This window comes from Haemaphysalis longicornis, unplaced genomic scaffold (genome assembly GCF_048455015.1).
Source record: "Haemaphysalis longicornis isolate Haplotype H1 unplaced genomic scaffold, Haemaphysalis longicornis Haplotype H1 scaffold_10, whole genome shotgun sequence".
Lineage (NCBI taxonomy): Eukaryota > Metazoa > Arthropoda > Arachnida > Ixodida > Ixodidae > Haemaphysalis > Haemaphysalis longicornis.
This window is the reverse complement of record NW_027526204.1, coordinates 44,180,474-44,204,107: the sequence shown is the minus strand read 5'-3', so window position 1 is coordinate 44,204,107 and position 23,634 is coordinate 44,180,474. Positions and strand designations below refer to the sequence as shown.

Below are 23,634 nucleotides of genomic sequence, written 5' to 3'. Positions count from 1 at the left end.
CGCCATGGCTGTGGTGGTAGGGGACCACAAAGGACAAACGCTCACCTCGGCGGAAGTTCTCACAAAAAATACTACATCTTCAGAACAAGCACCTATCGCTCTTGCGATCACCGCAACTCGAGCCAGATACATAATCAGCGACTCGAAGGCAGCCATACGTAGCTACAGCAAAGGGCGGATATCCCAAGTCACCGCAAGAATGCTTCAACAGCTGCGAGCACCAAATTACCGCTCAACGAAACTTATATGGACTCCTGCACACGAAGGGTTACAGGGCAACGAACGGGCCCACACAGCTGCTTGCGAGATCGTCACCCGAGCAGCAGTTAACCCCCCTGCAGTGGCAACAGACCACTCAGAGAAATTCGACAGCGTCAACTCGTACAAAGAGATAACAAATTACTACAAACACAGCAGGTGCGAATTTCCAGCCGCCCACCGCACACTCAACGCTGCGCAGGCCACAGCATGGAGGCAACTTCAAACCCGAACCCGAACCCGCTGGCCTATAGTCACTTCCATCCAGAGATCTTCTCGGATAAGTGCAAGCACTGCGGCCACCGCGCAGACCTCACGCACATAATGTGGAAATGCCAAAAAAAAAACACGCAGCAAGACCCCTCTACCCCGCAGAGATATCAACCACCTAGAGCAATGGGAAACCCTGCTGCACAGCTCTGATCCTCTAACGCAGCTACGCCTTGTCCAGATGCCCGAAGAAGCCGCCAGGGACCAAGATCTTCTGGCTGACTAACGCGGCAAAGAGAGTCCAAGCTCTCTACTTCTGGGCAAATAAAGTTCTCTCTCTCTCTCTCTCTCTCTCTCTCTCTCTCTCTCTCTCTCTCTCTCTCTCTCTCTCTCTCTCTCTCTCTCTCTCTCTCTCTCTCTCTCCGTGTAAGCGCGGGCGTTTCACGGCTCGATGCATCTGACTGCTATGGGTTGGCATGTTACACAGACAGTAACATGCTTGTGTAACTACGACGGTGGAGGAAAATGGCAAACCATGTTTGCGCACACGCAAGAAGAATGGCTACTCACAACAATTATTTACCTGGAAGAAAGAAAACTTCAGGTCAGGAGACTGAAACATGTAACTCAAATGCGCGTGCCATCAGCACAAGCGTTACAAACATAAACCAGTCAGCCTCGACAAGACGTATCTGTCAAATAAATGTTTGTTGCGAGTGGGACTTAGTTCTGTGTGTTTGATCCCTTCTGAAGCACAAACTATGGCCTTGTCTCCACAGGCCGCGGGACAATCCTCAAGGTTAATTTGATTATCATTTCCCCGAAGCCCGAAAGGTCTCGGGTACAATCCCAGACGTGTGCGGAAATTCGGTACTCGCTAGTGACCTGAACTTTTTACGGCAGTAGCAAAGCGTGGAAAAAAAATAAATGAGAGCCAGGACCATTAAAAGAAAACAATCAAAATTATAAATAAAACCGAGAGAAGTTATTCAGGAGCTCGGTTTTCTGAAACGCCTGTGGAAAACAGTGTTCCCGTGCTAGCATTCATCCCAGCTTTCAATGTACTATATTTATGAATAATGTATTACACATGCTGCTCGACTGCCAGGAATTATTCATATATACGCCCCCTCGAGCACCGATCTGCTGAATAACTTTTTTGTAGTGGTATGTTCGCTTTTTGTCTCGTGTTTTTTATTACTTGAAACTGGGCCAGGAGGCGCATGCCACTGGCGGGTACGAAGCCCCAGTGCCCCTCCTGCCCGACACGCGACATCCGCGACATCGTAGAGAAGGCAAGCAAATTAAACTCGAATTGCACTTCGCTCTGTGTTGCAAGGACGAGGAACTCCCCTCCGCTGCTCCGACGTGCCAGTAGTGGAAAGAGCGAAAAAATACTCCGGGTACGTACGCACGCTTTAACAGAACGTGCTGTTGGGCTAGTTGGTGCATACCGATTGGCAGGCTTAGCGCAAAAAAAAAAGACGAGGACGGTGGCAAACATGAAAGATGCATGTCATGTTTGCCACCGTCCTCGTCATTTTTTGCGCTAAGCCTGCCAATCACGCACGCTTAGTATTTTGAAGGTGAACGTCTGGTAGTATTTTCCGATGACATTAAAACTGCTATGTTTTGTTTACGTCTCTGTCTCCGGCCCTATTTCTTCATCTTTCGGTGGGAATTATATCGAAAGGCTCCCATAGCGCAACGTCGTGTTTCGGTCTCTTTTATCGCTTTCGTTTCGTCGACTTTCGGCGCCATTTACTTTAACAACCGCCCTGGCATGCGCCACAGTTTCCCCTGAATCAGAGTTTTCGAAGCCTTGTGTGCGCCTGTTCTATTCAAGTGCCTTCACGTTCACCCGTCACACGGGGTGTACAATCCAACAACTTTTACGGTTCCGAACTACGTTTTTATGAAGCGGGCAGAGTATCCCGTCAAACCTCCTTATCGCTGGCCAATTCCCCAAACAAATATGTGCCACGAAAAACGGAAACGAGAACAGCTTTTGTTCCCCCACTTCTAATGTGGGGGGGAGGTGGGGGGAGTAGTGCGGTGGTCTTTCTCTGGAGATTCGGGTTCCTATCCCATTCGAATTGAAATGTATGTTTTACTTACTTTTTAAAGCGAAGCTTTCAGCCTGTCACTCATGTCGTCTGTAGTTTACCCAAAGCGCACTGCAGGAAAGAGAACCTTCTCGGACGATGATGATCAATGATCATGGGTGAAATGAAGAAAAAAACGCTCCCCGTGGCCAGAACCCACCCTGAGTCCCTCGCGTTATGAAGCCGAGAGAGAGAGAGAGAAAAAAAAACTTCTTTATTTGGGAGGGCCTTGTGGGAGTGGAGCCTTCTTACAGGTAGCCATGTGCCGTCCTTGATGCTACCGCTCTCTCAACCAGCAAGAGCTGATCGCAAAAGAGGAAGCTGGACAGCAGCGTCTCTTACAGCTCGGGGGAATGGGGAGAGGGTGGAGGTGGCAAATCAGTGTTCTGGATGCAATCAAGAAAACATGAAGTCGACGTCTATACGATTGTGCCATCCCGGGATAGTCGAAGCAGTTTGTATTTGGAGAGGGGTGCATGGAGGCGCAAATTTAAGCAGAAAAATCATGCACCCCACCGTCTAACGACGACAATGGTTGTACGCTAGGCTGCTTAGTGCGAAATCAAATGGCGAAGGGTCAAAGTCAAAGCCGCTGCGATCAAAAGTCCAATCTGCGTGCGGGTCACAGCCAAAGCTCAAGCAGTAAAAGTCCAAACTGCATCTGAGTAAAAGCCCAAACTCAGTACGCAACCAAGGAATCCTTCACGAAAAATCTTCGCGATCAACCATTGTCGTCGTTATACGAAGGGGGCATGATATTTAATTCAGCGGCCATGTTCAGTGCAGGACAACTACAACGGCGGTTTTTCGCAAAAGTGCAAACTTTGGGCTTTCACCTTAAAAAAAACAATATTGTTTTTGTTGATCCTGCAAATGATTGCATTGTTTGCGAACCGTTTTCCCCATTCTTCCCTGAAATGTAATTTTCTAACAACACTGACAGCGGTCTGGCGGCCCTGCACAGAAAGAAATTACCTGCATTCCAAGGACACAGTGGCAGTGGTCTAAATGTTGCGGTGACGAGGCTTGTCCTAAATTAGGTTAAGGAGACATAAAGCTTCCTAATTCTTAAACACTTGGGCAACAAAATGTTTTATTTTGTGAACAAATCCCCTCATTATTCCGGCGTCGTGCGGTGCTCCCTGTCGCTGAATTACTTCAGGTGCTACCTTCATCAAGATATTCATATTTTTCAGACGCACGGCGAAGGCAAATGTGTTCTCAAGTACCATTTAAAAATACTGATATGAAGAGGCCAGCTTGTACACTTGGGGACAGTGCTCCTTGGCAAGTACGTCCATCGCACACTGAGACCCGGGCACAACGTGCTGGTCCTTACTGAGCTTGTTCCAGAAGTGAACACCATAGCTGCCATTTGTCGTCTCCAAAACCCACGCCATTTGTTCCGGCAGAAACAGACGTTGCCACAACCCATACTTCACAGCTACGAATGTTGTCGATTTGAGGAAGGTTATGGTTCGGCCAAGGGTGTCGTTTTCGTGAATAAAAGACATTACATCAGGTCCACAGGTGGTCCACGTGGTTGCTTTGTACCCTCGCGCGCATTTGTCCATGGCCGCCCACATGAGGTCGTGTCCCGCGTCAAAAAACAGTACGCTGCTAGCAACCACGTCACCATCTTCCTCATACACGGCGCTGTTCCTTAATCCGCCAAGAGACCTCATCACGATCACGTCGGTGTCCAGGTAGATGCCGCCCTTGTACCACAGCACGGCGTAACGAAGAAAGTCGCTTAGGTGCGACACTGCATAGGGGTGGCTTTTCAGGGCCCCGCTTTTGTACAGCTTCCCCAAAGGTGTCTCCTCCAGCACGGCATTCACTTCAATTGAGAGCGACTTGAAATTCCCAATTGATGAGAGGATGTTGTGGTACGGACAGCCAGCGTTCTGGATGTTCCCAGTCGAGAGGAGATGGATAGTGTGGTTGGGGTTGTGCTTGCAGGCTGACTCGATGCTGCAGGCCTCCCTAGCAGTTAAGGTATTCCGGTAAGAGGTTTCCAGGAACCATATCTGGTTCTTGCCGTCGCTGATGACCTCTGAAAATAAATATTGTTACATTATTTTCAGCTTGTAAACCACGGAAGAATCGTATAACGGTTTCCGGCGATCTAAGTGTCACCCGACAACTGCACAAAAATATCACTGAGAAGTAAAAGACAAAGACCAAATTGTGGCTGCAGAAACTTTAACAAACATATTATGCTTATTTCGTGATTTTCTTGAATTGTTTGTGTAACATTAGAGATTCTAAAGAGACCACCATTTTACTATGATGATAGGCCTGTAATTCGATAGATAAAACTAACGGTTGATTAGCCAAAAAACGTTTTTGCGTCAGTTGTGTGGCCAGAAAAAATGTTTTCCTTGTTAAAATATCGTATATTTCATAACTATCTTATATTTTTAGCGTAGTACAAGGAGCTTCCCGAGGATCGGTCTGACGAGTAGGAAGGATAGGTTAGCGGCAGCGCCGAACGGCGGGTCTCCGGGGACGCAAGTAGTGCAATGAAGGGCGTTTGGTGCACTTTAAGCAACGCAAGACCAAATATTCTATGCCATGGCAAAGCTGATATGCGTTAGCAAAAACTAGAAAAGAATCTAGGTGTCACCACTCCGATCAGCTAGCTTAAACAGCCAGGCTCACTAGTTTCATCGTGACGGGAAATACGCAACGCGTACACAACAGGATGCATGCTTTAGAACAAGTGTCCCGAGGCAGATTGGTGTGGACTACACAACGCTTGCCAGCAACCTTCCCTTACGGTCTGAAAAAGTAAACCGTGCCGATGTTCTTGGAACGAAATCCCTTCGTTGGACAATGGCGATCCAGCGACGCCTGGTCTCCGTGTCGCGCTCACTGTGCGGAAGGCGGTGCATTGCGAAAGGCAGCACGCGCGGACAGACTTTGGGAAGTTACGTCCAGTAAGATTCGCATGGCGATTCGTCCCACACCTTGACTTCCCCGTCACAGTTGCTACATCCGCTTACGGTGCAAGTTTTCCTTCATGACTTCCACATTTGCTTACTGTGCTGAGCACCATGGCAGCCCACACCGGAAACAGAAAGTGCCCCGTGTGAGAAGGCCAGTCATGGCGAGTGCGGCGCTAGCGTCACTTATTGAAGGTTGGCCCAGCTTCTCGCTCTAAACGGTCTATAGACTCCCTTTCACTCCCTCCGGTGCCTCGTTCTCTCTTACCAGTGCCGATGAATGCGGAATTGTGGTAGCGCCATCTTTAAACCCATCAAATCGTTTTTCCCTGACTTCTAACTCTTCGCCTACCTGTTTTATTTTCCGCACATGCGCGTGAGGTTGTGCAGGTCGAGTTTTCTGCCTACACGGGACCTCCAGGTTTATTCTCTAACCAGATAAAACCTTAATTTTCAATCCTTGTATAGCATAGTCGCCTCAACCGCGCTGATCTTCCAAGTGTTGAAAGATTGTCATGTCCGTGATGTCTCCCCAAGGCCACATTAAGCTTTCTAGGTCGCCCAGCGGAGACAGAAAATGCCCCACCATTGCGTTGTATATGCAATGAACAGCCGTTTCCATGTTGTCGTATGCTCGGGAACTGCAAAATAAAATCCACCCGTCTTAATGTTAAACTGATAATAAGACTCTACAACGTCTAAAAAAATTTATGTGCGCCTGACAGAAGCTTTGCTGATGTAGTACGTCATGAGGGGCGCCGCCAGTGCAAGCTGGTGCCTCGCACATTTTATTAAAGCAGCCCAAGTCCGGCATGAAAGAAATATGCACACAAGCCGAATCGCTTGTCGGAACAATGGTCTGCCGGGAAGAAAGAAAAATTCGGGTATCTAAAACATTCAAATCACATGCTCGTGCCATCAGGGCAAGCTTCACAGATATCAAACGTAAGCCTCAAAAAGAGGTTTCCTTTAAATAAATGTTTTTGGGAAGACGATTTCGGCCTCTATTTGATGGTTCTTTTTAAACCACCAACTACGTACGTCATTTGTAGCTCTTTTCAATTATGGCCCATCCGAGCAGTCGGTAGAGAGGCTGCCCAACAGGGGCTGAGGTGAACTTCAAGGTTAATTTGGTTGCCTTCGCCGGAATATGCGGAGGTTACCCGCATGGCCAGACGTGCGCGTTAGTTTTGTACTCGCTAGCGACGTCCACTTCCCACGCGAGCAGCAAAAAGAAAAAAGGAAAACAAGATACATGGCGGAATAAAAAACAACCAGAAATACAAATATAACCAAGAAAGGTTAGTCAGCAGCAAGGTCCCCGAACCCGCCTTTGTAAGATAATGTGCTCGGACTAACACATCCCAGCCTTCCATGTATAATATTTATGAATAATGTTTTATTCGCGCTGTTTACGAAACATACATTATTCATATATGCACGCTGTCGATGATCCAGCTGCTGAGTAACTTTTCTTTTTCTAATTGTAGTTTTTCATTTTGTCTCTTTTTGCTTTTTTAATGCAAAGCAGAACGTGCACACGTCACTAGCGAGTACAAAGCCCCTGTGCATATGTGGCCCAACGCGCGACCTTCACCACATCCCACAAAAAGAAGGCAAGCAAACTAGACTGGAAGTTCAGTCTGGTCCCTGGTACAAGGTTGGGCCGCTCCGACACGCCGGTTGTGGAAACTTCGGAGCGAGAAATTCTGCGGGGAACCAACGTACCCTTACGTGCTTCCAATGCGAAGGCGTGGCGCGATACTTATGCCAATTACTTTTACACTGCTCAACTCTATTTGTGTATCTTTCTTGACTTTTGCTTCTTCGTGTCTTGGTGCGAAAATTCCTTCAACAGTTCTGGCGCACGCCACAGCGTCTCTGTAGTTCTAGGAGGCGGGTGTGCACCTGTCCTATTGAAGTGCCAAATCACTTTTGCATTTCGTATTCATAGCTGGGCAAAACGGCCACACTAGTCCCTCACAGCTCCCCCGGACAATCCTCCAAATGAATATACGGCACAAACAAGGGAACAACAAAACTTTTGTTTCACGACTTCCAAAGCGCGGAGGTAGCGCGGTGGAAACGCACTCGGATCCTTCTCTGCACATCCAGGTTCAAATTCCTTGCAAGCTATATTGCGTGTTAATTACTCCTTGAAGCGGCAGCCACAACTACAACGGCAGTTTTTCTGAAAAAAAGGGAACCTTATCGCTTTAAATGTGCTCGCCTTAAACCTTATAGCGTGCTCATCTTGCCAGCTTTCTTGTGCCTGCTTGAACCGAAGTCCTGGACCCCATAAGTAACTTAGTTTTCAGCGACGCTCCTTGATTGCCTGGAGATTTTCTTACGTTTGTGCCACTGGATCTGCGTCTACAGCGAAGCGAGCTACCTCTAGGTCCCTTACTCCTACCCCGCACGGCTTCCTAGCAGTGTACCGTTGGAGCCTTCCGTCCGTATTGGTGACGAGAGCGCCTTGCGGCAAGGCCAACTTTATCTCAAATGTTCTGCAACACAACGGCTTTACTCTTCATTTATGAAAACTATTCCAAAAAATGGTGCGTTTTGGTACAGTGAAGGTTGGGTACCAGCGAAGCTATAGTTATGACCCCAAATTTTCCCCAATCCATCATGTGAACATGGTTGGACAGTGGAACCGAACGAATGCACGACATAAACCGCGTTTGTTTGTAATGTCTGTTTGAGCATACGCCTTAGTTATTTGAGGCCCAAAGCTGGTAAGGACAAAATGTTATTCTATCAGAAAAACGTAGGGCTCCGTGTTTCCCTCCCATAGAAGACCATAAATGGACAGCAGATACGGATCTGTAATCCTTACCATTACTCTGTAAGCTAACCAAATATGACACATGAAAGAAACGCGGCGTAATAATTATATTCGTACAAATATTTATACACATAATGACAACCAATAGCACTTATTCGAACAGGACTAACTTTAAACGAGACCCCCGGTGGTTAAAATTAATCTGGAGCTTTCCACTACGGCGCGCCTCATCAACTGAGTAGCGTCGCCGCGTTAAACCTTACTATCACTCGAACAAGTGATTTTAAACGCATTCATGCACTGTGCTCCATATTTATATCAAGTAAAGCTTACAGAGTGTTGTGATGCTCGAAATTACATAATTAGGCACTCACGTTCCCTCCTCCAGGCCGTCGTATTGTCACTCCCCGTTCGCAGCTGCAGCATCAGGGCACCCAAGACAGCAAGCGTGAAGCAGCAGATGCAGAAAACCATGTTGAATATAGTTCTACTTAACACTTTTAACTGAAGCCGCCTCATTTTAATAGTGATCACCGTCGCGTATCAGACCGTCACGTATCCAAGTATTATCAATTTAGAGTAGCCTCTCAGCTAACACGACCGCTACGCCCACTGAACTGTAGGCCACTTAAATACTGCGACTCCGTCGAAAACAGGAGGCGAATGAGAGACGATAACTCGTCCGAGACGGAAAACAAACGGTCCGCCAGCAACACGCCCACCGAGTCACTAAACAACCCACTTGCAAGCCTCCTTTTTGAAGGAAGGGCTCCGCGGCAGCAAGTCTAGGGTAGAGTGCACTGATCGAAACACACAAGCGAAGCTGCTCCGCACAGCGCCGTTGTACACGAATGCCGGATGGCGCTTTCCCTCGCCGCAAAAAGAACAAAGCCGCACAGGATGTACGTTAGGCGCCTCCACGCAACGTTTACTTTACTGCTGGCGCTCGAACCGCAAGCTACACGCGTCTGGTTTTGTATTTCCCGCCTGGCCCAATTTCCCGTTCTCGGAAGGCGTTGGGGACAGACGAAGGCGTTGGGGACAGAAGAAAAACTTATTATGCCGTATTGTCTTAATGTCATTTCGTACTTTGACGTGTTGCCTGCACGCAACACCAAGGCGCCGAAAATTATTGCGAGCGCTGCGCGGCACGTTCATTCTTCTTAGGCGACATGGCAATTCACAGAAGCATTTTGAAACCTTCCGAAAGCGCGACACGAACAAAGGGAACGCAGGACGAGCGCTTAAGAGAATTAACAGAAGGGCCGCGATACCGCGGTTGGAAGACCCATAAGCATGGTACGGCGTGTCTATGTAGCTAGTTTACGCCTTCTACAGCGCCCACTTGGGCCCGTCACAACCGAATAAAAGCTGCCAGGCCTTCCATCCCTTTCCCCAACTATAAAGTGCCCGCCATCCCGCCCTGAGAAAATGGATGTCCAGCGGAGCTGTTGTAAAAGACTACACATGCTGATGGGAAAGGGTATGAAGTTTTCCTCGTCTTCTCGGCGGGCCTGTTGCTTGCGCTCGGCTTCTCTGACAGCAAATGGAGGGTCTTGCTGACGCATGCGCTCTGCTTCTTCGACGAGAAATGCTGCGTCCTGCCTAGCTTGATGCGTGCGCTCGACATAGGATGCCGTCAACCCCCTTTTCGAAAGCAGCTTCAAACCTAATATTTACCAGGAAGACATAGTGGGCGGGCCGCCACTGTTCACAAGTGCCTTATCATCCATCATGCTTGTTTTGTGGTTTTTTTGCACAAATACTGAGCTCTATAATGTATGTCTTATTAGCCTGACGCATCGTCTTGGGCGAGAACTTCTGGGTCCTGCCTGGTTTTTAGATGCGAAGCATCTCATGGTTGGGGCTATGTCCCGCGTGCGCCTTCCACACTCCGCTGCGCATGCGCGTCTCTTCTCCATTCTCCTCTCCTCCAGCTGCATAACACTGCGCATGCGCGCCTCTCATCCATTCTCCTCTCTCCAGCTGTGTAAAAGCAGATGCGCGCGCTGCGCGGCGTTCAGTCAGGGGGTTACAACTCCGCCGTTTTTCTGTCCCGTGACTGCAGCGGTCGTAACGTTTGGGGGCTGTACTACATACGAGCATAAATAAACGGTGTTGTTGCATTTTATATTTATTACCAGGTTACATATTTATTACGGAGTTTGTAATACGCAAGTGAGCTTAAAAGTTGCAGTTCGAGACTGCAAAAATACGAGCGCCACCCGGAGTGGAAAACGGGAACTGCGCCTTTCTACTTCGCACCGCTGAAAAGGGGCATTTCTTGTCGCGCCCACAGGTATGCTATGATCCATGGTGTTCCTAAGGCCGTTTTTACCACCGTAAACTTTGTTTCATCGAAACAGGCGCTTGAATGGATTCGCGCCGTCATCACAGATCGTGCTGAACTGAGTGGTGTCAAAATTCCTGACCCCAGACCGGCATAAAATTCTTTTGGATCCCGGCGGACGAATTAAAGGTACGATCTGCATGCCGCTCGTTTCTCTTTTCTACGCTTGCACGACATAGCAGGATGCGGTTTGGTTTCAGCAGAAGCTATATAATATAAGTGCGCACGCACGTGCTATATTTATTTATTACATTCTGATTGTCTTCTTTGCCTCTTGACTTACGCATGAAATGCATGGCAGAGCATCTGGCAATTAATCCAATGACGACATTGGCTACACATGTTTGTTTATACGTGTGGTATTAGATGCGACTGCATCTCATTCACTCGCCTTGTCCCTGCACCCGGCGTCGTCGGCGTTGTCGTTGTCGGCGTCCGCCCCTCCCCCATTCTCCTCGCCGCGCCAGCTGCGCTCTCCGCCGCTCACCCCCTCTCCTCTCCGATAGCGAACACTCTCTCGCGAGGGGCATTGGATTGGATTGGATTGGATTCGATTGAATTGGCTTGGATTGGATTGGATTAAAGTGGGTTGTGTTGGATTGTGTTGCGTCATAGCCGCGGCAGACGCACTGGCGCCGGCGCGTCCCCTCACCGCTATGCGCGCTATAAAACGCAGTGCCTGCGCCGCTCCGCTCTATCGTTCCAGCGCCGTTCCTCCGCTGTCCAACGCTGCAACGTGAACCCCCTATGCGTCGCATCTACACAGGGGTTCCCGTGAGGGGAGGTGGGAGTTTTTTTTTATTTAATGCATTTCGATCGTGTGTTTCGCATTATGGCTTTGCACGGTATGCAGCAAAATGCAGCAAAGCGTAAACTAAGCGTAAAGTAAAGCGTAAAGCGTAACAAAGCGTAAACTGAAGCGTAAACTAAATATTATAAGTGGCGGAATTATAGTTATGATTGTATTATAAACATATACAGTACTTGCTTAGTTTGTATATTTATTGCTACAAATTGATTCTGCTATATGTCATGGATTCGCGGGAAGACAAAATGCAGAACCCAATTGAAACGTAATAAAATAGATTATGTAGTCCCTACTTAGTCAACATAATGCTAACACACGATATGAATATATGGACCCACCCTTTGAGCCAAAAGTGTATGGTAGATGCCTTTCTCTAGCTGTGAACAAAGATAGGCTGATAATAACGATAGCTGTAATACTCATAATAATTAGAATATTCGCAATAATATTATTAACAACAACGACAACAACTACAACGCAGGCAATCAAAATGTAACAAAAATAGTGCGAGCAAGCACTAAGCAAGTACTGTATATGTTTATAATACAATCATAACTATAATTCCGCCACTTATAATATTTAGTTTACGCTTCAGTTCGGTGCTTCGAGTTTCAGCTTTAAGTACAAGAACGACCTATTCACGAGAAGGCAGTTACAGCTATAAGCCGATAAGGAATTATACAATGCAGGCTTAACCTGTGCTAGTAATTTATTACAGGTTTCTTAATAAGGTTTTTAAAAACGGCTTACTGCTGGACCGGAGAAATACCAGAGGAATACATAGTGCGCGAAAGTATATATGCATGAATAATCGTTTAGAGATCCTGGTGTGGGATGGCTGCTTTTTTTGCAGAAATGTATTTTGGATTAGGAGGAATGGTGGGTCGTTGCCACCGAACATTATGATCGCACAAACAGAAAAAACGTATCCGCGTCTCTTAATAACAAAGGCTGATTTTAATTAAAAATTTGCCTTTATCATTCGTGTTGTCACAAGCCGTCTTTGTAGCCAAAATCAGATTAAGAAAGATTCCTAATATATCAGATAACGTTTATTTCGAATACAGATGTCAGTTTTTACTCAAAACTATCGTATGTGCGCCTCAAAGCAGCAATAAAGCTAGTATTCATTCTAACCCAAATATACACGCGTGCTTGTTGATGTTCCAGATCTCGCGTTTGGCTGCAGTGTGCGAGAAGGCAGGACCATGCTCATTTACCACCTCTTCAGATCTACCTCAGCTACCGGCTGTGACCTGCCCATTTCAGCAGCAGAAGAGACTACGTGGACCTTGGACAGACAAGGCACTGGATAGATATGCACCGGCTAGATACCTAGTTATTAGCATGTGGCCATGTGCCATACGCTTTCGCACACGACTAAAAGCGTAAAATATCCAAGTTGTGTTTTTACTGTATGAATGGTACTAGGCAAAAAAAAATAAAAATGTGCTCTTTATTCTTGCTAGATCGTGTGTACTAGTAAACCAAAACAACGTTGTACTTGAAACAAGTGGTGCAAAAAGAAGTGGACGGGCAAAACTTCATCAATCAGAACGAAACGATTGCCCTTTTGATAATGTGGTAGGTGCACAACAGGAACAAGGTCAAGCACAGGCCATCGGAATATCTTCCACTCGCTCAATTAACCTTGCATGTGCGTCCCAATTGAACTTGGCGCTAAATGTGCACCCTCCCACGTTCAGCTTTTGAGTTCTCATCTAGATGGCGCCTCCCAGTGCATGTCTGCAACGCACCACCATGTTTTTAGTACCGCCCCCAAAAACCAGTGGTTTGTCCGGCGCTGCGAGCGAATATCGCGTCCCATGCACAGTATAGGAAGTTTCACTCCCCTGGTTCAGTCTTCTCCGAGGCACCGCCTGCGCAGGTTCTGCTCCTTGTGGTGTAGGATGAGTTCGGATGGAACCAACAGACCCGAACTAACGGCACCCACAAATTGGAAATTGAGCGAACCCCCATGCTGCTTCGCATCCTACTCATGGTCCCCCTATGGGAAGATGGTGTAATTTTTTTTGCTTACCACGATACGGAATTTTTTGTCCAACCAAAGGCTAACAGCTTCGCTGTAAAACGGGAGAGCCCTGTGGGAAGCGGCACATTGTTGCTTCATCCTGCCCCTCACAAGACTGGGTGCAGGAGGTTTTATTTCGGTCCCGGCAAGCGTTCGAAGCGCCCAGAGGATGGAGACAGCAATGCATTCATTTCAAGCAATTATTCGCAATACACATTGAAACCGATGCTGCTGGTTAAGTTGTGTAGGGAGTGTCAGAAATGAACTGATCAGCGACCTGTGCAGCCTTGGCGACCTGGCGGACCTATACACCCTTCCATCAAGGACGCTGCCACCTTGCGTGCACACGTCGTCTGGTAGCTGGGCGATCTGCTGGCTTGGGCGTTTCCTCCGTGGCATATGGACGCAAGCTTGGGACCAACTAAAGCGATCGACCTTAAACAGACAGATTTTGAACAAAAGTTAAACAGATTCGCCTCGAAGTTGCGTGATCTACAGTTGACAAATGGGCTGCATTCGGAAAAGCTACCAATGCTTATTACGTGTTTTTGCTTTGTTTTGTAGCCTGAATTACATTTGGCAGCTATTCTACAGTTTTAAGACGAAAAGTGCATCTTTGTGAAGGCGACCTTACAAGCGGGACAAACTGGGCACTTATGGTTTAGTGGGGGTTTGAGGAAACTAGGTTAGAGCGAAGAAAAAATGAACATCGACCTGAAATGCAGCTGAACGGCCACAAACGAAAGCTAACAGCTTATCTTTCTAGCCTAAATCTGGCTGGTAAACTAACTTAGTATATGGCATCGTCTATGCAGTGGTTTTTCAAATGGAGGTCCGCGGACTCCAGGAAGTCCGCGAAGCCATTTCTGTGTCCACAAACGCATCACGCCAAAGAAATTTTCTGAACTCACCCGACATCGGAGACCAGCGCAGCCGTGACATAATCACAGTTCCGCAGCATCTCAGCAAAAGATAGGTTCGGTGAACAACTTTCCTTCTTGTCCTACAACCAGTGAGGGGCTTTTGTCGAGAGCTCCAAACTTGGTTGAGCCCTGCGAACACAGATGACGTCGACCTTTGAAGTGTTGAGTGATCTTCTAGGCTCGGTGTTCGTATCTGCTAATGACAGAGCGACAATCATGGCTCATCGAAGATTACCTCGAAGGTCTGCCCGAAACACATGGATTGTGGCACCGCCTGAAGCTGGCGTAGCTGTTTTGCACAAGGAAGTGTCAAAGCTGAAAATGAGGTGAAGCAGCTCCAGAAGAACACTGTGGTGAAAGCAAACTTTGCCACTGCGAGCCTTGAGGCATTTCGTAAAAGTGAAAGTGGTCCCTCTTCTCCATGGGGTATCATACGAGCAGTTGATTCCAAACTGTGCTGACCTGGCAAGGGCCCTTCATCAGCTGTAAAGGCGAGTTGCCAGTTGCCCCTGGCGGTTTCAGAGGAGAATGCGCTTCAGGCTTAGTCAATAGCCACCACACGCCTGGGGTCACGAGGTCTCAATCGCATCTCTGTTCAAACCGACGCTACTGGATATAGTGTAGGGGCATTTTTTTGTGCAAGAGCATCGTGACAAACTGCCCCTTCTCGCATTCTCCGGCCTTACTCTCTGAGCTGCAGAATAAAACTGTCCTGTAAAGAAAAGAGAGTCTTTAGCCATGGTAGGTAGGTTAACGGGTTTGTTCAGGGGAGACGTTGGAAGCCAAGCCCCGGCCACTCCATTTCTTCAAATAGAGAGTCATACACCCGGTTGAAAAAACCACAAGTTCACGACAAAGATCGTGAGGTCTAGATGGTGTCCGCAGGATGTCATACTGGGTTCGTTATCACGGATTCATGGTGAAAGGCTTATAATGTCAGTTAATATTTTGGCGTAATAGCTGTCCACTAAAGAATGCATTTAAGGCACGTAACACCATATTGTGACGGTCAGTGTCAGACCATGGACCTGATAGAGTTTCTAGGCACACCATAGGATTGTTCGCTACTGGTAGTTTGTGGTACAGTTAGCGTGTTCGTCGGGAGTAAGATGGGCAATCTACTAACACATGAGGAACATCTGCCTCAGGCTCTCCGCGTGCGCAGGATGGTGAGCTTGCACAGTTAATTTTGAACAAAGACGAATTTGTATACGCAACGCCGAGTCGCATACGATGAAACAGACTACACATTTCGCGCCAGCTCCACGTTCAGTCGGAACTGTAAGGCTGGGTCTATTGCGTACAGCAAGGACCGCTTCGCGGCCTCGTCAAATTGCGCCTCTTTGGACCTTTGCTTTCTCAGCTTCCGTATGATGCTCCTTAAATCACCGGCGATGAGCGGAACGGCGAGTCCGTCCCCTTGGTCGTGCTCCTGTTGTGCGAGTCGGTCTGCTCTCTCATTTCCTTTCAAGACGCTATGGCTGCGTACCCATTGAAAGTCTACGACATGGTATTATAGACGCAAACTGGTTAGCCATGATGTTAGTTCCCAACACGTTCTATGTGTACCCGGATGGCGCAGATTTTACCAGAACACCAGCCATTCTGAGTGTCTTTGATTTTACTTTTGCTCTTGCACGCCAATTTTAGCATTTACCCCTTTATTTCTGTCAGCTAACTACTCTTTTTGGCGCTAGTCACCCCAGTTGGCCTTGCGTCACTAAAATTCAACCGTCATCGCCATCATATATTGCAATACCCCCAAGCACTGTCATGTTTGTGTTGTTAAAGAACCGTGTTCGTCGTTTCGCTTGCTGGGCCGCTCATCGACACCAGCATCGCTAAGAAGTGGAATACATGAAAGAAACAAGCAGCAAACTAACGGATACGCTGTGTCGTGCGCCTATACCGTGTTAGATTGGCGAAGGCATTCCTGAAACGGACTCGGTCGCCTCCGTCATGTAGTGGTATCGCGGTGAACCAGCGGCCAGCAATAGTTGCTGCCTTGGTGGTAACGACAAAAAGCCGAAGGGAGAATTTAACTCATTTACTGCATGGCGAGAGATGATCAGCGATGATACAGGAATATAACTCTTCTGGGCGAGCTTACAGCAGGGCCCAAACAGAGGGACAGCAAGATCCGATGCGGCTGATCGAATACTTTACGTGTGGTAACGGTCGAACAGCTCTCCTAGTGCTTTAGCACGAGGAACGAAAAGAGCACAAGCACACACAAACACTCCTTCCCGGTTTCCTGAGAGCAGAGCGCACGCTGAGCCTGAGATAGGGGGGAGAGGAGACCTCGGCGATCGGCGTCCGCTGGCACTTTCAAGTCTCATCATGCCTCCGCTAGAACAGCTTGTTTTGTATTTTTGCAGCTGCCGCGGCATGAGTAATCGCCAGCAGGCCTTGCGCGGCAGACGCATGGCCCGCTGGTTGACGAGGAAGGCGGGCTCTGCCGTCAAGCACATGTTCTTCGCCACACTGCATCAACTTGTTGAACGCGCGAGCAGGGTATCGGCTTGCTGAGTCGTAACAGCAGTGTGGCGTCCGGTCGTTGCCACCGGCGCCACCACCCGTACAATTGCACGTGCGTACTTTGCGCGGACGAGCCCAAGCCGACCTTGAAACACCCGCAACGCTGGTAGAGGCGTCACGTATGCGCGGGGAGCGAGACCTCCTTTGTTCCCCAAAGCGCCATCCCTTCCCTCTACGCAACCCGCGGAAGGCATAAGAAGGCGTCGAAACAAGCCCCCGGGGTCGCCTTCTCCACCCGACACCAAGTGATTCCGCCGGAAAAAGCCGCCGTAGGAGAAATCCGATAGCGCGCTCCTGCATTCCTGCCTGAGAACGAGACTGGGTAGAACGCCGCTCTCCACCTTCTACCAACACGGACCGGCGGGCCCGCAGCTGCACTCCGAGATCACCTCCACAGCCCAGCGGAGCCGTTCCCCGACTCGAGAGCTCGAGCCCCCGATCCAGCGGTAAGCGTGCGCTTCCCGTGCACCTCGGCGCGATAGCGAAGGAGCTCGCCTCCACGTCCCGAACCCTGCCACCCGCCTGACACACTTTTATTAAGTTCATTTAACCACAGTGTCTGTTTTGAATTTTACGTGTGGGGCATTTTTTTTTTCTTTTTTGCTTTTTCAGGCAGATGTTCCTCTGACTCCCTGCCTGCATTCCGTGAACGGGGAAGTTAGCCTCCACATCGATGGCCAGCGTGTCTTGACTGCATCATCTTTACTGGGAGGACTGTGTAGTCTGTTTGCATCGTTTTGGGTTTTCAACATTCAATATCCCAAGAAGGCACAGAGCTCTAACGTTTGTGGAACATGCCTTTTTGGACCTTGCCAGCACCAAACCACGTGTGAAGGATTTAGAACTAATTAACTTTTATCGCATCAATATCGCTCACTAATATTTGTTTTCAATCCTGTTCTCCTTGGATAGTAGTCAAAAAGAATTCCGTATTATATTTCTGACTTTCTCTTTTTTTCTTTTTTTACTGAAAAGGGGATAATTAATGGGCCGTTCTGCATGCTGATAATACAGCTATATTTAAGTGAAGCAATAATATTAACAAACTAATTTAACTTGAAACAATTATCTAAATAATATTGGCAACTGGTGCGAAATGAATCAACTAAAAATTATCCGAAAAACACGAATTTCATGGTTTTTTGTTCTCACTCTAAAGAAGCTGTCATGATACCATTCATTCTGTTCTATATCATTGCAATTAACCCGTCAGACTCGGTCACTTTTCTTGGCGCATTTGTGTCTTTATCAAAACGCACTGGTATTTTCAGCAGCATATTTTTCGTTCTTTATATTACTCATTTATCCATAGCCGTCTCACTGCTGTCTGTCTCCTACATCATTTATCTCTTGTACCTTTACCACCTACAAAATGCTCGTTACCTTTCAATATCAAATCGTTGCACAGCTCTCGCTCATTTCACCACAAATTGAAAAAATGTTTTGTTGTTGTAAACCACTGCAACCATTTTTTCTTCACTTTGTGTACTTAGTACTGATGTGTACTGATAAGTTCTGATAAATACTGACGCGTTCTCGATCCTCTAGTATTATATAATGATTTCACTTACCATGCGGTTGTGTTTGGGCCTATCTGTTTTTCAAGTATTTCCAGTTCTTGTATTATTATTGTTTCTACAATTTGTTCAACTAGCACACAGCTCTCGCTCATTTCACCACCTACTAAAATTTTTATGCAGAAATGCATTATAGTCGGGGGTTGTCGTGCGTCCCTTGGCCGTAGTGCGCAGCGCGTCTGATGATGATTGTGGCATGATGCTCCTAGGGATTAGCCAACCAAAGAATCCATCACGAGATAGCTTCGCGTTCAGCCACCATCGTCATCTTCCCGTGGGGGAACCGCTGAAGAAGAAGAAGGAGAAGAAGACAAAGCTGCGAAGAGGAGGGCTGCGTGAGTTTTGGCTACCGTTATCCATCGCCGGCTGACGTGTCTTTGGCTACTCGCCCCTGTTCTCTGCTTCCCCTTGCGGGTTTTGGCCAAGTTTTTTAGATTTCAGATTGCTTTTTCATTTCGTTTAGAGAGCCCTTTCTAACGCTGGAGCATTTCCTAAATTGTAGGTTCGGGAAGCAGGCGAGCTGATGTCGTTCAGCTCTCCCGGCCAGGGGCCTTCGCCCTGGTCGGCTTACCTTTCTGCGCAGGAGCTGCCTCTGAATTTATTCCCCAGTGGTGGCGTGAACAGGGTTCCTGTGGCTCTGGTTCCGGCTAATGGGGCGTCCATTCGTCTCAACCATCCCGAGGCAGTCCAGTCGGCCCTGCAGGGTGCCACGCAGCACTACCAGTCGGTGACCGAGGTCCGACAATTCGGCAAGGGTGGCCTAGTGTGTAGGTCCTCAGATCTGTCCTGCATTTCTGACCTGCTAAACTGTCGCATGTTCGGCTCCATTCCGGTGAGTGCGTTCATCCCTCATCATCTTGCGTGCTCAAAGGGCATCATACGGGGTGTTAGCGCAGAGTTGAGCGCCACGGACGTGCTCCACAAATTTGCAGATGCTGGGGTGATTGCAGTGTATCGCTGTAGCCGAGAGGCCAATAACACCAGGGTCCCCACTGAATCAGTCATCGCCACATTTGCAGGTCTCACTTGCCCCTCTGAAATTAAGGTCTGGCCACTTGTTTTCAGAGTTGATCGTTTAAATCCACGTCCTCTGCAGTGCAAACGATGCTGGCGATTTGGGCACTCTTTGGGGGGTTGTAAATCGTCCATTCGTTGCTGCTCGTGTGGGAGCGCGCACTCAGCTTCCGAATGCAACGCAGATGAGGTAAAGTGCTGCCTCTGTCAGCAAGGACACCCAGCGGACTACTCCAACTGTCCTGCACGAGCTCAGGAAGTCAGTGTGCTCGAAGTTCTAGAAAAACGTCGCTGTTCGCGGGCGGAAGCCGCAGCCATTGTCAGAGAGCGGGCTTTCGGATACGCGGGTGTTGCCTCTCGTCAGGTGGCTACAACGGACCCTTCCTTGCCTTCGCTTGTAGATGCTGCTATCGCAAAAGCCATGCCTGCAGCGGTTGACCGTATGTCAGGTATATTTTCAGAAGGCTTCCAGCAAATGCAAGCGCAAATGCAGATGATGTCATCGCAGTTCTCTCAACTGCTCCAAGCATTCCAGGGCATACTCGCTTTCATGCAGCAGCTCAACTCCAACTCTACTAATCCACCGTTCAGTCTTCCTGAGGCCGTCACTGCTCCTCCTCAGAGCTCTCCAGTAGCCCCACTAATGACAGCTTCCGTGGTAAACCCACTCTGCACCAACACCTTGGCAAGTAATGCAACAGTGCTTGCACCAGCGCAGTCTCAAAGCGCTGCATCTGCACCTGCTGTTTTTCCTTCCTCTACCAGCCAAATCACACTGAACAATCCATGTCATGAGACGCGACCTTCGTCTACAGCTTCCCAGTCCACTTGTCACCCACCTATTGATTGCTCCACAGTCCCGCTACCTCTAGATTCGTGTGACGAAACATCGTCTGAAGACATGATTGTTACCTTTTGTAACAAGAGAGGCACGTCCCCTCCACCCGGTCCCTCTGCAAAATCAAAAAATAGGAACGCCCAGTTACGCAACACCATGCCAGAGGATATCCTAACCAAAGCGGTGACTGAGGCTAACATATAACTAACCATGGCGTCTCTTAAAGTGTTACAATGGAATTGCCGCTCGATTCGATCCTCTTCTTCCGACCTTTACTCTTTAACTGCTAAATTTTCCCCTGAAATTATCTTTCTACAAGAAACTTGGTTGGACTCCGGCACATGTTTTACGTTTCATAACTATAAAACTTTCCGACTGGACCGTCAAGGTCGCGGTGGGGGTTTACTAATATTAATATCTAATAATTTCTGCCGTAATGCCTTTAAGACTTTTGACTTCTTGTCCTCTCAATGTGAGATTCTCGGTATTGATTTGCTTCTGCCGGGTTGCAAGCCTTTTTCACTGCCCCACGGAGTTTTCGAAGTCAGACCTTTAGATTCGGCTATCGCGGTGTGCCAGAAAGCTGTGGTAGTGGCGGGAGACCTTAACTCGCATCATGTATCTTGGGGATTTAGGACAGACACCTCAGGGAAACGTCTGTGGGAATGGGTAGGCGATAATGACCTTCACTGTAGAAATATGGGCAATGCCACTTTTATTAGTGGTCAGTCGCGGTCTGTCCTTGACCTCACTTTTGCAACATCAGGGCTGGTATCCTCGTGGTGAACAGTTGATTGCGAGACGAACAGTGACCATATCCCTATTCTTTTCGAAATAGTTTGCACCGTGAAAATACCCAGCCACAGAGTACATTCATTCATCAATATAACTAAATTTTCCTCGGCGTTGGGCAATGCACTCGCTACTTTTCCACCTATGGAACAAACGTGCAGGGCTGAAAGCGGGATCACAGCTATTAATGATTCCATACGTAAAGCAAAATTTACTGTTGCGTCAGTCCACAACAACTCGTGTAGTCCTTGGTGGAATGAAGAATGTACCAGAGATTTCCGACGTAGGAAAGCCGCTTGGAAGCAGTTTCTTCACAATCAGAGTCCGGCTAACTGGGTTAATTTTAAATTTTACCGCGCAACTTTCAAGCGAACTGTAATACGTGCAAAGGAATCCTTTAACTTTGGCCGATTTTCAGCCCTATCAGAACCACATCGTAAAAAAGCATTATTCAAGTTTATGAGGTCTAGGAAATCATGTGCCCCCTCTCTGAACGCACCCTCACTGGTTCGTACGCCGGAAGAAATCGTAGACTTCCTAGAGAATATTGCTGGTGACCTACAGCTGCGATTTGCGTCGAGGATTCCTCCTACAAGCCGTCGTACTCTAGGCTCAGCTGATTTTGAAGAGGTCACTATAGGCGAACTGGGTAAAGTGATTTCTTCCCTCCCAGCGTCTGCGCCAGGGCCGGATGGTATTACCACCGCAATGGTAAAATTGTTGTATGATGAAGCTCCGGCAGATTTGCTAAATGTAGTTAACGTTTCACTTAGAAACGCATGGATATTACCTGAATGGCGTTTGGCCAAATTTCTGCCTTTCCCCAAAAAGCCGGAGCTCGGTTATTCAATTGATAACATTAGTCCGATAGCTCTAACATCTACTCTAGTTAAAGTGATTGAGCGCGCTTTGCTTCCCCGGATTAACAAGTTTTTGACTGATAAGAATATCCTAAACTGCAGACAAATTGGCTTTAGAGAAGGATGCTCCATTTGGTGGGCACACATAGACTTAGAAAGTCGCATTCAGTGGGCACGACGGAATAAGCAGGTTGCTGCATTGGTCACTCTGGATATTTCAAAAGCTTACGACAGCGTGGAATATGGCATCCTCCTAGATCTCCTGGCTTATTATTCATTCCCGGAGTACATCACTGCGTGGATAGCGGCTTTTCTAGAAAGCAGAGAGTTCTTTTGTTACCAACATGGCTACGCCTCTTCTCGTTATAAGCAGACGCGTGGAGTCCCCCAGGGGTCTGTCATCTCCCCAGTGCTATTTAATGTGCTCTTGAGCTCCATACCTAGTCAGCCTGATGTACAAACATACGTTTATGCAGATGACATTGCCTTTTTCTCTTCTTCGCAGAATATTCATTCCCTGTTTCATTCTCTTCAGTCGTATCTGAATGCTCTAGAATTATGGCTGGACACTCTGGAATTTTCGTTAAATATTAATAAGTGTGCCATTCTCGTGTTCCCCCTTACGGACCCAATATCTATTTCGTTATCCTATCGTCACCAATCCATTCGGCAGGTCGATTCACTAAAATACCTTGGAGTTATATATGACAGTAAATTGAATTGGCGTCTCCACATTGAGCACATTGCAGTGAAAGGCTCCCGCGCTGTCGCTCTTTTGAGGGGCCTTAGCCACAAGCGATCAGGTCTGAGAGCAGATACACCCTTGATGATCTACCGCATGTATGTTCGCCCAGTCTTAGAATTTGGGTGCGTTTTGTTCTCTGGCTCTGCGGCCTATAAGCTCCTGTCTTTGGTGAAGCTTGAGCGTCAAGCATTGCGCTGCTGCTTAGGCCTGCCCGCTTACGTCCCGATTAGAGTGCTGTACTTAGAAGCCGGAGTCCTAACGCTGAACTCCAGGTTCAAATACCTAACCGTTAATGCATTCGCAAAGTTCTTTGAGTCCCCGCTGGCCAGACCACAGGCTGTTTTCCTCCAGCATGCAAGGTCCTTTTTTGGTATATATTGGTCTCGTCTCCGGCGCCCACAGGTCATTTTTGCCAATTCGTTGCTTACTCCATTAAACACCACCCTCCTTTCAGTTCCCGCCTTGCAGACACCATCCACAGTAGTAAGGATTTCATTTGATAATATTTTCCCTAAAAACGCTAAGCTTCTCCCGCCTAACATACTCAATAACATTCTCCTGGCTCACCAGTCCGAATACCCATCCCACGTGGTCATTGCAACTGACGCTTCGAAAAAAGACGAAAAGGTTGGGGTGGGCATTTTCTCTCCGACGTTGAACTGGTCTTTTTCATTGCGATTACCAGATTTTATCCCCATTTTTCATGCAGAATTTCTTGCTCTACTACTTGCAATCCTGAAACTTGATCCGGCGAATTCTTCCGTGATGCTACTCACCGACTAATTGTCCGTGTGCATGGCTCTCTCCTCAGAAACTTTACATCCTATTGCCAAAACTTTTTATTCCTG

General features: G+C 47.8%; 1 protein-coding gene across 1 annotated transcript; it reads right to left on the bottom strand.

Moving 5' to 3' along the window:
• Window positions 1-3,693: 3,693 nt before the first annotated feature.
• Window positions 3,694-9,095, bottom strand: LOC144157715 (lactosylceramide 4-alpha-galactosyltransferase-like). Its single transcript, XM_077688495.1, has 2 exons — window positions 8,684-9,095; window positions 3,694-4,629 (listed from the first exon to the last, which is right to left on the bottom strand). The coding sequence occupies exons 1-2, from the start codon at window positions 8,826-8,828 to the stop codon at window positions 3,806-3,808; spliced, it is 969 nt and encodes a 322-aa protein (XP_077544621.1). The 5' UTR covers window positions 8,829-9,095; the 3' UTR covers window positions 3,694-3,805.
• Between the last annotated feature and the right edge of the window lie 14,539 nt (window positions 9,096-23,634).